The following is a 16651-nucleotide window of genomic DNA, read 5'->3' as shown; positions in this document are numbered from 1 at the left end:
GATTAATCGTGTTTGGGATTTCTATGTTGTGGTGAATATTGTGTGTTAGTGTTGTACTTTTAATAAGGTGGTGAATATCGTGTGTCTGTGATGTGCAGTTAGATGTGGTGAATGGTGTGTGTCTATTATATTGATGTGTTTCAGGCATTGCTTGCTGGTGTGGTGCTTGTGTGTAGTGTGTTGCATTGGGATAGAGGACTGAGACTACTTTTTTTTTATGTAACTTTTGATGCAATTGTTGTAGCGTGGCAGTACGAGATGTTGTTGCAGTGGTATAACGGGCGGTGTGGTAAACCCAGTGCGTGGCTTGTTAATAGCCGGCCGAATAATCAAATTTAATGGTCAAAAAAAGTATGCAGTCTATCTTGAGTCAGTTTGCTTGTCATTAAATTTGTAATTCGCTTCTTTGTGAGCTTTGTGCATAAAAAATATGTTAAAGGACGAGTCTAAGAACGAGTAGTAACTCTCTATAAACTCTATAAATCGGTCTCTATTTCTCGCGGACTAACTGAAAACGTTTGCTTTAAATATACATTTGTTTATGTTAATATCAGTATAATTCTGAAATTTATTTACTTATTTTCAATTAAACTTGTAACAGATTTAACAAAATGTTTATAATAGTAAACTAATTACGGAACTCGTCTAATTATTTACGATTAACATTACATACTGAGATTTTTATCTATATTTACTTAGAAATAATAAATGAATATGTACCAACGAAATGAAGACGGTACGGTTGTATTTTATCTACAGTAATCCTCGCCAAAGTGTCAGTTCTTAACATGCAAGACTTTTGAGACACTTAAGCGAGAAAAGCACTTAAATGAATCTCGCTTATGTGCCTCGAGGTACTTACCAAGCTTTTTTCAAATACTTCGATCTAATATATTTTCTTTTAGAATGAAAGTTACATTTATTTCTTATTAATAACAATAAATATGGGAAAAAACATTACAAAACTATGTATATGTTTTCCTTTCGATAATTGTTATGAAAATTGCAAACAATTTTGTATTTGTGGCTTAAATATTACAGGCATTTAAGCGGGAAAGTCATTCCAACGGGGGGACGCTTAAGCGGGGATCACTGTATATGCAAAATGCGCTATATGTTAGAATGTCCACACCGAATACTTTAAAGATGAACAGATATTTTAAAAAATCTCATACTCTCTACGTACCTCGAAAACAGCGCATTTGCACTTTTTAAATCCAACTTATTGACCCCGCACTGGTAATAAAAACCCCCGCCACGGATTTGATAAGAAATAAATTCCCTCATCAATGCAATAAAATCACAAGAAAATAAGACGTTTATTCACTCAAGTGCGAGTATTTACAATACAGACATCAATTTGATATTCAGTTTGACTGAAATCGTGAAGAATGGCAAATCGTTTCATATTTTTGTCCATTTTGTGTGGACATCTTTTGTATACAGTGAATTGTTTGACACCTATACAAAGTAGCCCCAACGTAGCGGTATTTACTTTTAATATTTATTTTATATTTTTTTATTAATTTCCTTTTTTCTGCAATCCATTTAGCCATTTCTCACCTATCTTTGTGATGATGATTTATTGAAAAGCGCGGTCAACAAGGTGGAGCACTTGAATCTCAAATTAGAAAACTGTAATCTACGGTAAGAAGAGGTATTTAATATTAATATCACTTAAAAGCTAATCTCATTATTCCCAAGCATGCAAAGTGAGTTAATGGCAATGAAGGAGCAACTTTTACGTGAACAGAAAACGAACCTAGAATTATTTGAATTGAAAATTACAGCTAATATTCGCACATTAATCGAACAAAATGCGAAAATGTCTTTAAGTAATAAAGAAAGCAAAAATTTGGAGACAGCTCACCATGTGACCAAGAAGCCCTCTTCTTGTACTGAAGCTATGCGTAAGGAAAACGGCAAATATGCAGCGAGCGGCGTTTATGAAATTCACTTGCCACAATTCTTCCAACGCCCTTTCCAAGTTTATTGTCTTCTTGATCCTAATAACGGCCAACCATGGACTATAATTCAACGTCGACAAAGCAACGACACCGATTTCTATCGTGGTTGGATTGAGTATGAACGCGGTTTCGGCGATTTGAATGCGAATTTCTTTCTCGGCTTAGATAAAATACATGCGCTGACACATTCGCAAACACATGAGCTTTGGTTTCAATTAGAGGATTTTCTAAATGAGAAACGTGTTGCTAAGTACGAGAGTTTCGCCATTGGCAATGCTCAGGAAAAATATGAGTTGAGTGTTCTGGGTCAATATTCGGGCACGGCTGATGATTCGTTCACTGGCCACCGTGGTGAAAAATTCACCACAAAAGATAGTGATAATGATAAATGGGATCCGAACTGCGCGGTAAAATTTACGGGAGCTTGGTGGTATAATGCATGTCATACGAGGTAATAGTATACTTCTATATATGAACTTATTTCTATTCCATCTCAAATTAAATTAAATATAATTTACAGCAATCTGAATGGACTATATTTAGAAGGAGTTTTAACAGAAGAACAATATGCCAAAGGTATGGTGTGGCATACCTGGCGTGGACTTTATTATTCACTCAAATATGTTCACATGGCGATAAGGCCAACGTAGTATCTCACTTAAATATTTGTTCCTATTATGCATATTGCTTTTGAATTTAATTTTGATCGCTTTTGAGTTCGAAAATAGTGATTTTATTTCTCCAGGATCAAGAGTAGTTCAAACTACAATAAAATCTTTTTTTAACGGTAGGAATGTTTCTAAGAAAACTGTGTAAATCAAAATCGTGTAAAAAATACCCGATTGATATGTAAATTTGGGTATCTGTTCCACAACCTTGAAAAATCGTGTAAAATTAAAATAATTCAAATATGTTTCTTCAATTGAAATTAAAAAAAAATGATAATCTATATAAATTTAAACAAACGAAAATATTTTAAAACCAGCATTTTGCATTTGATAAAAAGTTGATAATGCACGATGTGACCATTTCTCAGTGAGTGTGGATTAATGAAATGAATTTAGAAAAGAAGTACCTCAAGAAGGTCATCAGCGTATAATTATTATGAAAACGAATTAAGAAGAAAATTTCGCTGATGTTTCTATATCTCTGGTAGATATTCTATAGAAGTTTCAAGAATGAAAAAGTATTATTTAGATTACTATTATGTCTTATAAATATATAAGAAAATAATTAAAAGACAAAACTCGTATCTGATATCGTAGTAGTTTTATAAGAGGAAAGCCCACGCTTAAAGAAATCGGCTGATAGCTCCTTCCCCTCGCATATAACCATTATGCTTGGAACTAATACAAGTGCGTTAACTATTTAATAAAATACAATCATTCATTTAATGACCAAAGTTACTCAGCGATATAGTACCGTAGAGGTGAACTAGTTGTAGCACCAAGCGATTACAACTGAATTTGGTACCATCACAATGTTTCCAACCCCTAATACCAAATTATATTTATACCATAATAATAATAAAACTATAGAATATTTGATAGAGTTGCTGATAGTCTCAAATTGGTACGAGCACTGCGGTCCTAATTTTCGGTAACTGAGGTCTAGAAAAGGGATTTTCCGATTTCAGCGATTTTTAGATAGGCATTGCCACACTTTAAATGCAGAATTTGGGCAAAGATTCGTACCGATATCTTCATTGATGTTAAATTTATATATTTGAAGTGAACGAATCAGATGGACTGTAATATTGTGGTATATGGAAAGTTGACGTTGAGCAACACCAAAAGCTCCGTCAGGATCGGGAAGAACCTCACCGAGCCGTTCGATACCAAACGAGGTTTCAGACAAGGTGACTCTCTATCGTGTGACTTCTTTAACTCCAGCATCAAAAATTATACGAGCTGCAGAGCTTAATGTAGAAGGTACATTCTTCTATAAGAATGTACAGCTCCTGGCGTACGCCGATGATATTGATATCATCGGAAACAACACCCGCGCCGTTAGTTCTGCTTTTTCCCGCCTGGATAAGGAAGCGAAGCGAATGGGTCTGGTGGTGAACGAGGACAAGACGAAATATCTCCTGTCATCAAACAAACAGTCAGCGCATTCGCGTCTTGGCTCCCACGTCACTGTTGACAGTCATAACTTTGCAGTTGTAGATAATTTCGTATACCTAGGAACCAACATTAACACCGATAATAATGTCAGCCTTGAAATCCAACGCAGAATCATTTTTGCCAACAGGTGATACTATGGACTGAGTAGGCAATTGAAAAGTAAAGTCCTCTCTCGACGAACAAAAATTAAACTCTACAAGTCCATCATCATTCCCGTCCTACTTTATGGTGCAGAAGCGTGGACGATGTCAACAACCGATTAGACAGCACTAGGAGTTTTCGAGAGAAAGGCTTTGCGGAAGGTTTATGGTCCCTTAAACATTGGCAACGGCGAATACCGTAGAAGATGGAATGATGAGTTGTTCGACGACATAGACATAGTCCAGCGAATAAAAAGACAGCGGCTACGCTGGCTAGGTCATGTTGTTCGAATGGACGAAAGTGCTCCAGCTCTGAAAGTTTTCGATGCAGTACCCGCTGATGGAAGCCGAGGAAGAGGGAGAACTCCACTCCGATGGAAGGACCAGGTGGAGAAGGACCTGTCTTCACTTGTAATTACCAATTGGCGCCAAACTGCCAAAAGGAGAGATGCGTGGCGCGCTGTTGTAGACTCGGCTATAACCGCGTAAGCGGTTTCTACGCCAGTCAAGAAGAAGAATATGAGTGCAGACTTTTAATACAAACTTTACTTTCTTCTTCTTACTGAATCAAAGCAATTTTAGTAGTTTCTAAGAAAATTTTTGAATGCAAGGTAGGCGTGGCTATTACAAGAGTTCTGTCATTCATGCTGCATATTGAAATGCCTAAAGGAAATGCCTTCATAAACTCGTTTGGTATATCTTCAGTAGTTTTTGTGATATATACAAAAAACTTTGTAGTAGGCTAGGTCCACTATCCAAAAGAACTTTCATCCAAATAATTTGATCCTCTCCTTAGTGTGAACCTCTCCTTAGTGTGGCCCTCTGTACAAAACCGACTTTCATAAATTTATTTATAGCTTAGTTAGCGCATTTTATAGGCTTTCGATTATCACCATATTGTGGGTTTGGCAGTCTTCCGCAGCGCGAACGTATGGATAGACAGACATCCGGATTTCAACTCTACTTGTCGTTACCAACAGAAATCTTTCCACAAACCATTCAACCGATTTAAAAATTATCATGTCGGGATATTAGGTCGCCTTGTACAAAGTACAACTATAATTTGGTATAACACTATCGAGATATTAAAATCGGAAGTAGTGCTGCTTTTTCTTCAGCTAATATATTAGGTTGTCAAATATCTCTCTTCCGCTTTTTTGCACTTTATTCAATACTTTATAAAAAGTGTTACAGTGATCGGATTTAGTTCAAATATACGCCGATTCGTTCGATAATATGTTTCTATCTAGACGGCAACTTCATAATACTCCCCTAGTAGAATCCTCCTCCTTATTTGCGAAGAACTCAGGCAACCACATTTCGCAAGCCTCTTTTGAGTTCAACTTTACACCACCAAGGGCGTTCGTCATGGACAGGAACAAGTGGTAATCACTTGGCGCAAGTCCGGGCTATATTTATTATATTATATATCCAAAGTTTGGATGGGGTACCTAATTGAACTCATTGAATTAGAGTAACCATATGTACAGCATATGATTGAGGAGTTTGTGTGCAAAGACATTCACTCCAAAAAAATTTATTGAGATAATGTGATATCAATTTGTAAATAATTTTATATATAAAATCTGAAGACCAAGGTGGTTAGAACAACAGTTCGTAGTCTAAATTGTCCACGTTGGTTGTGGTCACGTCTGAAATGTGAGCGGGCGCTGTGTAATGATGGGAAAACATTTTTTTTTGCTAAATGGGAACCTTTTTTTCTTTTGCGATAATGGTGCTCTCTGGCCGAGACAGTGTTCATATTTAACCTTTCACATGTATTTGTGTGCATGCTTATGTATCGATCATACAACTACAAAATTCTACGAATCGCTCTAATAATAAAAACCATCGACAAAAAAGTACATATGTAACTGTCAACAGAGATTTGATAACAAAATAATAGCATCATCAGACTCAACAGAGTGATTAATTCATAAAAATAAGATGCATATTCACTTAACATCGGCTCTCAATCGTATTCAGTTTGCTTTAAATCGTGGAGAATGGCACAACGTTTGATATATTTGTCCATTCTGTGTGGACTTCCTTTGTACACAGTGAATTGTTTGACACCTAACGAAACTAGCCCCAATGTTGCGGTATTTACTTTTAATAAAAAAATTTTTATTAATATAATACTAAATTAAATTTAAATTTCTTTTCCGCAATCGATTTAGCCATTTATAAACTATCTTTGTGATGATGATTTATTAAAAAGCTCGGTCAACAAGGTGGAGCAACTGAGCCTCAAGTTAGAAAATTATAATCTACGGTGAGAACTAAATTAATATGATTTGAATATTAATTAGACTTAAAACTTAATTTCATTATTACAAGCATGCAAAGTGAGTTAATGGCAATGAAGGAGCAACTTTTACGTGAACAGAAAACGAACCTTGAATTATTTGAATTGAAAATTACAACAAACATCCGTACATTAATCGAACAAAATACGAAAATGTCTTCAAGTAATGACGAAAGCAAAAATTTGGAGACAGCTCACCATGTGACCAAGAAGCCCTCTTCTTGTACTGAAGCTATGCGTAAGGAAAACGGCAAATATGCAGAAAGCGGCGTTTATGAAATTCACTTGCCACAATTCTTCCAACGCCCTTTCGAAGTTTATTGTCTTTTTGATCCTAATAACGGCCAACCATGGACTATAATTCAACGTCGACAAAGCAACGACACCGACTTCTATCGTGACTGGTCTGAGTATGAACACGGTTTCGGTGATTTGAATGCGAATTACTTTCTCGGTTTGGATAAAATACATGCCATTACTCATTCGCAAGCACATGAACTCCGGTTTGAATTAGAGGATTTTAAAAACGAGACGCGATTTGCTAAGTACGATAGTTTCGCTATTAGCAATGCTCAGGATAAATATGAATTGACTGTTCTGGGACAATATTTAGGTACAGCAGGTGATTCGTTCACTTATCATCGTGGTGAAAAGTTCACCACAAAAGATAGTGATAATGACAAAGACGATAAAAATTGTGCGGTGGAGTATACGGGAGCTTGGTGGTATAAGAGTTGTCATTACAGGTAATAATTATCAGAAATGAATTTTATATTTCTTCTCATATTAAATTTGTATTTCCATTTTCAGCAATCTGAACGGTCTATATTTGGGTGGAGAAGTCCCGAGTGCTCAGTTAGGTAAAGGTGTGGTGTGGTATACCTGGCATGGAAGTCTTTACTCATTGAAATATGTACATATGGCGATAAGGCCAAAGTATTATTACTTAAATACCTTCCTTAATAATTGAAATTGTTTGCATAAATATTGTACAAAGAAAACTTTGTGGAATCTTTTAAATAAGGCTAAATACTATAGATGCGACATACAATTTTATAACAACCATATACGGCGTTGTTTTCCAGGTTGCAATTTTAACGATAGACCAAAGATAGATAGATAGCCAAAAGATGAGGGTGAGTCAATTAACAATTTACATTGAGGCATATGGTGTACGTGGTGAATTATATTAGGCCGATTTGTTAACAATTGAATTAAAGTTAAGCATTTTCGTAGATATAATTATATGTAATAAGGAAGGGCTAAGTTCGGGTGTAACCGAACTTTTTTTGCCGGATGTTTGAAAAACCTAATTTCGGGTATAATAGATGTATTTGTGGCACAGAGACACATTATTAGACAACGAATTTTCATAGGCACTGTTGTTCGATATTTTTGGCCTTGAAAATATAAGGTCCGATTTTTAAAGAGCGATGCCGCAATATAGAAACCCCCAACCACAGTAAATGTTTTAATTGATTTTTGATATGTTTAAGTCAGTAATTTTTCTTTATTCTCTCGCAAGATGTTGCATAAATGCTGAGGATGATGAAATCAGTTGAAAACCGTATATCTGTCGGTCGGAGTAAAATTTGAGTCTATCAAATTCAGATAACTTGATAAAACTTGTTGCACATGTTACTTAGAACATTGGGGACGCTGGTATTGAGATTGAGATTAAATTGAAATCTAAGCTACAAATAGAAACATACAGAAAATCAGTGCAATAAGGACATCTATGGATATAATTTTTTTGGTCAAACATTTTGGAATTCATCATTCACATGTTGTTTTAAAAAGCAAACGTCTGAATTGCAGATTATAAGTGTTGCTTAGATGTGTTTAGGTGTTAATACATATATCATCTGTGCAATAGAGATAATTTTAATATTGATATGGCATTTTAGTGAGCTCTTTGAGTTAAGCTCAGCTCGGATGCATGTGTGAGTAATTTGCTGGCTCGGGTCTACTCTCAAGTCGGCACATCTCAGCCTTCTTCGGATTTTATTTGTATCTCTAACGTTCAGTCAGACTTCAGTTTCAAGAAATGGCGCTTCGTTTTCTACATTTGTGCATAATTTTCGGGCAGATTTTGTATGTGCTGAATTGTCGGTTTGAATTCAGTGTCAATTCTCGAGCTTTGGTATATAAAAATGTTCATATGTTAAAGTGATCATAGAGCATTAGCATTGTAAAAGTTTATAAGACAAAGTAATTTTTTCACAAATTTTCGTGGAAATAATAAAGTAAAGTTACTTAAGTATAAATAAGTTAGTAATAATAAGACGTGGTGGCTGTCAAGACTATAGTAAATTTCGATAGATTTGTGCATCAGTCAGGCCTTTCCGGAATAGTTAAGTTTCACTTCAGTGCTAATACGAGTATTCTATTGACCCCACTCTAATAATAAAAATCCAACGACAAATAAGTGCAAAAGTATACTATATATACAGATTTGATAACAAATAAATTGATGAATAAGCGTAATTAAATTTAAAAAATAAGACATTTACTAATTCAAGTGCAATAAAGTCAACAGTTTCGTATACGGTTTGCTTTAAATCGTGGAGAATGGCGCATCGTTTCATATTTTTGCCCATTTTGTGTGGACTTCTGTTGTATACAGTGAATTGTTTGACAACTAACGAAACTAGCCCCAATGTTGCGGTATTTACTTTTAATATATATTTTATTATCTAAATCAGTTTAAAATTTTCTTTTTTCCGGCATTCCACTTAGCCATTTCTATGTGATGATGATTTATTGAAAAGCGCGGTCACCAAGGTGGAGCAACTTAGTTTCAAATTGGAAAATTATGATCTACGGTAATTTTTTATTTATTCATTGAATATTAATGTGGTTTAAAATTGTTTTTTTGGTATATTTTTAAGCTTGCAAAGTGAATTAATGGCAATGAAGGAGCAACTTCTACGTGAACAGAAAACCAACCAGGAGTTATTTGAATTGAAAATTACAGCAACCATCCGTACATTAATCGAACAAAGTATGAAATTGTATTCAATTAAAGAAGAAAACAAAAATTTGGAAGCAGCTCACCCTGTCATCAAGAAGTCTTCATCTTGTACTGAAGCTATGCGTCAGGCAAACGGCAAATATGCAGCGAGCGGCGTTTATGAAATAGACTTGCCACAATTCCTCCAACACCCTTTCCAAGTGTACTGCCTTCGAGATCCCGCTGGCGGCCAACCATGGACTATAATTCAACGTCGACAAAGCAACGACATCGACTTCCATCGTGGATGGCTTGAGTATGAACACGGTTTCGGCGATTTGAATGGAAATTTCTTCCTTGGCTTGGATAAAATACATGCGCTGTCACACTCGCAAACACATGAACTCCGGTTTGAATTAGAGGATTTTCAGAATGAAAAACGTGTTGCAAATTATGATAGTTTCGCCATTGGCAATGCACAGGATAAATATGAGTTGAGTGTTCTGGGTCAATATTCAGGCACAGCAGGTGATTCGTTCTCTTATCACTATGGTGAAAAATTCACCACAAAAGATAGTGATAATGACAAAGACGGTGGAAATTGTGCAGTTAAATATACGGGAGCTTGGTGGTATAAGAGTTGTCATCGCAGGTATTAATTATAATATGTGTATTTTACATTTCTACTCATATTAAATTTTTTTTTCCATTTTCAAGCAATCTGAACGGTCTATATTTGGGTGGAGAAGTTCCGAGAGTTCAGTATGGTAAAGGTCTGGTGTGGTATGTCTGGCATGGAGATCTTTACTCATTGAAATATATACATATGGCAATAAGGCCAAAGTATTATTACTGAAAATGTGTTCCTAATAAATAAAAGTACTTCTATAGCATTCCTTTTTAAATATATTTGCAATATTTAATGTTTAATTCAGTGGGGAAACTAGATGACATACAGACATTTATTATGAATTGCTTGTTTAAGTTCAGGTTACATCCGTTGCGATTGAAAACGCGTTGCGTAAGTGAAAATTCTCGCACAAAAAAAATATACTTTGTAAATGCGACAATCGAATCGTAAATTTCGTTCAACGCAATTGTTCTTTCCCTTCGCAATGAAAGTACTCTGTATTGCGGTTACGAGTTTCAAACTTGTGCGTTTGTCGAAAATTTGTCAAAAAATGTAAGCTAATAAGGTATATTTGTAGTATGATTTACTAAAATAATGTGTTTAACAGAGCATTTTCCAAAAATATCAAACATAAAATAGAAAACAGAAAATATAAATTGACCATTTGGAGCTAAAAAGCAATAGTCTTTTTACAAATAAAGACATACATATGTAAGTACATACATATGAGCAAGAAGATATTAAGCCATATATCATTTATAGGAATTTAATTATATTATTTACTTTATTAAATAAATAGACTTCAATATTTGAGAACTATAAACTAATTATATTGTTCTGTATTTGCTTGAAAGTTTATCTTCACACTCGAATATTCAAATAATTAATTTAAAACATAATGCAATTTGAACTTTGTATGTAACCTATGAGGTTATATTGTACACTTTTTATGCTCTCGCAACATGTTGTACAGAGAGTATAATAGTTTTGTTCACATAACGGTTGTTTTTAAGACCTAAAATTAAACGACTTAGATAGAGTTAATCGAGAATAACCAGATTTTTCTGTCAGAGATTTGATCGCAGAACTTCATTACATGAGTCCTCTCTAATAACTAACTAACTAACACTAACAGCTGGTTGCAGGAAATTTTATCATTGAAAATTAAAAGTTAAAAAGTTAAGTAATCATATTGATATAAGAAATTCTATTTTGAATACCGTATATAAAAACGCAATTCTCTTGCGTAACGCATTTCTATTCGTAACGACGCACGGAGTAAGGTTGTGGTTTTAGGAGATCGAGCACGATTGGCCACATATGTATCAATAAAATGTGGATTTTTTGTAAAAATATATCTCTAATGAGCACCTAGTGGTTCCTCAAAGGACCTCCCAGAAAAAATCGTAGAACAAATGTTGTTTGTAACCGACAATTATAATACATATACAAATTTTGAGTGGATCGGAGTTATCAGGCTTTTAAGAGTAAAGTATAATCCCTGATGTTATATGTTGTCCAATTTTTGATATATTTTAGACGTGCGAATGTGTGGATTGTTATCGCGACTCCACTGCAACAAGAATTGTGTAAGTCCTTAATATTTTTATCTAATGTTCAGTTACACTTCAGTAACAGAAAATTTTGTTTTTATATTTGACTTAACAATAGATTTACACCGGAACAACGTTCATTGCTGACGGCACAAATTGTTCCAAAAAGTAATCGAAAATATTTTTAAAACATATTAACAAACCCTTCTCTTTATAATGAACCTAAATAGGAGTTATGTATATATACCAAAGGATAAGAGTTGAAATATACACGAAAATCATGCACTAATAATGAAAAGGAAGAGATACTGCGGAATATATTAAGTATGTATATTTTGAATATTATAATTTTGGAATAAAATAAACGAAAAAATATTGTAATAATCGTATTAGGTACATACTTTAACAAAAAATAAAATTTCGTTCGCTGCAATCGATTGCCAAATGCAATTCATATTAATAGCCAAGAAATACGTAAATAAAGAACTTCGGTGATATTTAATTTAATTATTATGTTACGTTTCGTGTATGCTCCTTTTATCAGGCAAAATATTTCAGCATTAATATTTTGGTCTAATTGCCATGTGTACATATTTTAATGAATAACGATAACCCCTCCAGTACTCCCAGACCATACCTTTACCGTGCTGATGCTGTGGAAATTCTCCAACTAAATAAAGACCGTTTAGATTGCTGTAAATGATATTTAAATTTAAAATGAGATGGTATTGATAATACACATGTGGCAATTATTACCAGTGATGGCATTTCCGATACCACCAAGCTCCCGCGTATTGCACCGCACAATTTTTATCGGGTTTGCTGTCATTATCATTATCCTTTGTGGTGAATTTTGCACCCTGCTGTTCTGAGAAAGAAGCGCCTGCCGTGCCCGAATATTGCCCCAGAACATTCAATACATATTTTTCCTCAGCATTGCCAATGGCGAAACTATCATACTTCGCAAATCGCGTTTCGTTTTGAAAATCCTCTAATTGAAACCAAAGCTCATGTGTTTGCGAATGTGTCAGCGCATGTATTTTATCCAAGCCGAGGAAGAAATTCGCATTCAAATCGCCGAAACCGTGTTCATACTCAATCCATCCACGATAGAAATCGGTGTCGTTACTTTGGCGACGTTGAATTATAGTCCATGGCTGACCGCCCTCGGGGTCACGAAGGCAATACACATTGAAAGCGTGGTGGAGGAACTGTGGCAAGTGAATTTCATAAACGCCACTCTCAGCATATTCGCCGTTTTCCAGACGCATAGCTTCAGTACAGGACGAGGGCTTTTCGGTTACAGAAGAGGCTGCTTCTTCATTACTGAAATAAGTATTCGCATTTTTTTCGATTACTGTAGCAATTAAGAAAATAAATGTCATCTGCCTACCACTTAGCTGTAATTTTAGAATAAAATAATTCCAGATTCGTTTTGAAATCACTTAGAAGTTGCTCCTTCATTGCCATTAATGCATGCTTGGGAGTAATAGAAAAATATTACAAGAAAATTTTTAAAGTCATTTATTCAGTTCCTACCGTCGATTAGAATTTTCTAATTTGAGGCTTAGTTGCTCCACCTTGTTGACCGCGCTTATCAATAAATCATCATCACAAACGTAGACGAGAAATGGCTGAATGAATTGCAAAAAAAATAAAATTGAATATTACTTTAATTGAATACAAATTATATTTTTAAGGTAAATACCGCTTCAATGGGGCTACTTTCGCTAGATGTCGAACAATTCACTGTATACAAAAGATGTCCACACAAAATGGACAAAAATATGAAACGATGCGCCATTCACTACTATTTTAATTGAACTGAATGCGAAATTGACGACTGTAAGAAGCTAAACTCGCACTCGGAACTAGGGAAAACACCAAGACTAAATTACTAAGAAGTGGTGATAAAATTGTTGTCAAATTTGTGTATGAAGTTCTTGTTATCAGAGCGGGTCAAGAGTTTATTTACTCGGAATATGTGTCCTACGATATTATTATAATTTATTATTGAATGATTTATTGCAAGACTAAAAATATATTCTTAAAGACATATTTTCTATTAGAAGAGCACGTTTTCGTATAAAATAGTAAACGAATATTTTGGAAGTAGGGAGAAAAAATCCGACAGTTTGGGTTACGCTCCTGCTCTACACATGGAAATAGTTTGTACAATTTTTATACTCTCGCAACTTTTGCAAAGAGAGTATAATAGTTTTGTTCACAAAACGGTTGTTTGTAACACCTAAAACTAAACGAGTTAGATATAGGGTTATGTACATATATCAAAGTGATCAGGATGACGAGTAGATTTGAAATCCGGATGTCTGTCCGTTCGTCCGTCTGTGCAAGCGATAACTTGCGTAAAACCATGAGACGGTTGGTATTGAAAGTGGGCTAATGGACTTACCACTGCCACGCCCATAAAGTGGCGAGAACCGAAAACACATAAAGTGCCATAACTGAACCATAAATAAAGCCTATAAAATTTACCACAAAGGATTGCATTGTTTGTAAATATCTTGTAAATTACTAAAGCTATATGGACTCTACTGTCGTTTCTTTTAGGTATTACTTTATACAGTCCTAAAAATGGAGCAAATCGGATTATAACCACGCCCACCTCCCATACAAATGTTATGTTGAAAACCACTAAAAATGCTTTAATTCAGTAATGAAAAACACCAGAAAACTTAAGTTGCATCATAAAGAAGGTACAGCAGAACTGCATCCAAATTGGTATACAAAATTTGAAATGAGCGCGGCTCCGTCCACTTATGGGTCAAAACCTTATCTTCGAAACTACTCGGCAAATTTCAATGAAAATCGATTCGTATTCAAGGGTGTTGTGGAATCCAAGACAGATTTGCTAAATGTCAGAATGGCAAACCAATTCTGATTTTCATTGGTGTCACAGAATCTGATTGGAGCTTGAACGGTCCTTATGTTCAATATGTCAGTACTTCTAATAAATTTATTACCGAAAATAGAAGTAAATCTCGCAGATATTTTGAAGAAATTCAGTATAGAATATTTTTCTTCTTCTTCTTTTTAAATGAGTGAAATCGGGTCATAACTTCCCGGGTCATAACTTTCTAATATTGTATGTGATTGGCGTTGCAACCGTTTAGCCGGTTATAGCCGAATCGACGATAGTGCGCCACCTCTCTCTCTCCTTCGCAGTTCGGCGCCAGTTGGAGATCCCATGTGTAACCAGGTCGCTCTCCACCTGGTCCCTCCAACGGAGTGGAGGCCTTCCCCTTCCTCGGCTTCCTCCGGCGGGTACTGCATCGAACACTTTCAGGGCTGGAGTGTTTTCGTCCATTCGGACAACATGACCTAGCCAGCGTAGCCGCTGTCGTTTTATTCGCTGAACTATGTCAATGTCGTCGTATAACTCGTACAGCTCATCGTTCCATCGTCTGCGGTATTCGCCGTTGCCAATGTTCTGAGGACCATAAATCTTACGCAAAATTTTCCTCTCGAAAACTCCTAGTGTCGTCTCATCTGATGTTGACATCGTCCAAGCTTCTGCACCGTAAAGCAGGACGGGAATGATAAGCGACTTGTAGAGCTTGATTTTGGTTCGTCGAGAGAGGACTTTACTGTTCAATTGCCTACTCAGTCCAAAGTAGCACCTGTTGGCAAGAGTTATTCTGCGCTGGATTTCGAGGCTGACATTGTTCGTGTTGTTGATGCTGGTTCCCAGGTATACGAAATTATCTACGACCTCGAAGTTATGACTGTCAACAGTGACGTGGGAGCCAAGACGCGAATGCGCCGACTGTTTGTTTGATGACAGGAGATATTTCGTCTTGTCCTCATTCACCTCCAGACCCATTCGCTTCGCCTCCTTATCCATGCGGGAAAAAGCAGAACAAACGGCGCGGTTGTTGCTTCCGATGATATCAATATCATCGGCGTACGCCAGCAGCTGTACACTCTTGTAGAAGATTGTACCTTCTTGGTTTAGCTCTGCAGCTCTTATAATTTTTTCCAGCATCAGGTTAAAGAAGTCGCACGATAGTGAGTCACCTTGTCTGAAACCTCGTTTGGTATCGAACAGCTCGGAGAGGTCCTTCCCAATCATGACGGAGCTTTTGGTGTTGCTCAACGTCAATTTACACAGCCGTATTAGTTTTGCGGGGATACCAAATTCAGACATCGCGGCGTAAAGGCTACTCCTTTTCGTGCTGTCGAAAGCAGCTTTAAAATCGACAAAAAGGTGGTGTGTGTCGATCCTCTTTTCACGGGTCTTTTTTGCAAGATTTGGCGCATGGTGAATATCTGGTCAGTTGTCGATTTTCCAGGTCTAAAGCCACACTGCTAAGGTCCAATCAGTTCGTTGACGGTGGGCTTTAGTCTTTCACACAGTACGCTCGATATAACCTTGTATGCGATATTTAGGAGGCTGATCCCACGGTAATTGGCGCAGATTGTGGGATCTCCCTTTTTATGGATTGGGCAGAGCACACTGAGATTCCAATCGTCAGGCATGCTTTCTTCCGACCATATTCTGCAAAGAAGCTGATGCATGCACCTTATCAGTTCTTCGCCGCCGTATTTGAATAGTTCTGCCGGTAATCTATCGGCCCCCGCTGCTTTGTTGTTCTTCAAGCGGGTGATTGCTATTCGAATTTCTTCATGGTCGGGTAATGGAACCTCTGTTCCATCGTCATCGATTGGTTGATCGGGTTCGCCATCTCCTGGTGTTGTACTCTCACTGCCATTCAGCAGGTCGGAGAAGTGTTCCCTCCATAATCCCAGTATGCCCTGGACATCGGTTACCAGATTACCACCTTGGTCTCTACATGAGGATGCTCCGGTCTTGAAACCTTCGTTAAGTCGCTTCATTTTTTCATAAAATTTTCGAGCATTCCCTCTGTCTGCCAGCTTCTCAAGCTCTTTGTACTCACGCATTTCGGCCTCTTTCTTTTTTTGTCTGCAGATGCGTCTCGCTTCCCTCTTCA

General features: G+C 36.3%; 4 protein-coding genes across 7 annotated transcripts; 3 read left to right on the top strand and 1 right to left on the bottom strand.

The window, feature by feature from the left end:
• Window positions 1-1301: 1301 nt before the first annotated feature.
• LOC128920174 (ficolin-2-like) lies at window positions 1302-3034 on the top strand. Its single transcript, XM_054226779.1, has 4 exons — window positions 1302-1487; window positions 1553-1647; window positions 1705-2418; window positions 2488-3034. Exons 1-4 carry the CDS (start codon window positions 1392-1394, stop codon window positions 2615-2617), a joined length of 1035 nt encoding a protein of 344 aa, XP_054082754.1. The 5' UTR covers window positions 1302-1391; the 3' UTR covers window positions 2618-3034.
• A 3146-nt stretch (window positions 3035-6180) lies between these two features.
• Window positions 6181-7542, top strand: LOC105216644 (microfibril-associated glycoprotein 4). Its single transcript, XM_029043131.2, has 4 exons — window positions 6181-6335; window positions 6414-6508; window positions 6574-7287; window positions 7352-7542. Exons 1-4 carry the CDS (start codon window positions 6240-6242, stop codon window positions 7509-7511), a joined length of 1065 nt encoding a protein of 354 aa, XP_028898964.2. The 5' UTR covers window positions 6181-6239; the 3' UTR covers window positions 7512-7542.
• A 906-nt stretch (window positions 7543-8448) lies between these two features.
• On the top strand, window positions 8449-10403 carry LOC128919754 (fibrinogen-like protein 1). 3 transcript variants are annotated; one of them, XM_054226780.1, is made up of 5 exons: window positions 8588-8684; window positions 8912-9208; window positions 9281-9366; window positions 9433-10146; window positions 10212-10403. In XM_054226780.1, exons 2-5 carry the CDS (start codon window positions 9113-9115, stop codon window positions 10348-10350), a joined length of 1035 nt encoding a protein of 344 aa, XP_054082755.1. In that variant the 5' UTR covers window positions 8588-8684; window positions 8912-9112; the 3' UTR covers window positions 10351-10403. The 3 variants fall into 3 exon arrangements, with proteins under 3 accessions (XP_054082756.1, XP_011189545.2, XP_054082755.1); XM_054226781.1 differs by lacking the exon at window positions 8912-9208 and having other exon boundaries at window positions 8449-8684; XM_011191243.3 differs by having other exon boundaries at window positions 8584-9208.
• Window positions 10404-12091: 1688 nt separating this feature from the next.
• On the bottom strand, window positions 12092-13307 carry LOC128920173 (fibrinogen C domain-containing protein 1-like). Of its 2 annotated transcripts, XM_054226777.1 has the most exons (4): window positions 13218-13307; window positions 13072-13157; window positions 12435-13004; window positions 12092-12371 (listed from the first exon to the last, which is right to left on the bottom strand). In XM_054226777.1, the coding sequence occupies exons 2-4, from the start codon at window positions 13146-13148 to the stop codon at window positions 12239-12241; spliced, it is 780 nt and encodes a 259-aa protein (XP_054082752.1). In that variant the 5' UTR covers window positions 13149-13157; window positions 13218-13307; the 3' UTR covers window positions 12092-12238. The 2 variants fall into 2 exon arrangements, with proteins under 2 accessions (XP_054082752.1, XP_054082753.1); XM_054226778.1 differs by lacking the exon at window positions 13218-13307 and having other exon boundaries at window positions 13072-13175.
• Window positions 13308-16651: the final 3344 nt, after the last annotated feature.

Source organism: Zeugodacus cucurbitae, chromosome 3 (genome assembly GCF_028554725.1).
Source record: "Zeugodacus cucurbitae isolate PBARC_wt_2022May chromosome 3, idZeuCucr1.2, whole genome shotgun sequence".
Lineage (NCBI taxonomy): Eukaryota > Metazoa > Arthropoda > Insecta > Diptera > Tephritidae > Zeugodacus > Zeugodacus cucurbitae.
This window is presented reverse-complemented; position numbering and strand designations above follow the sequence as displayed.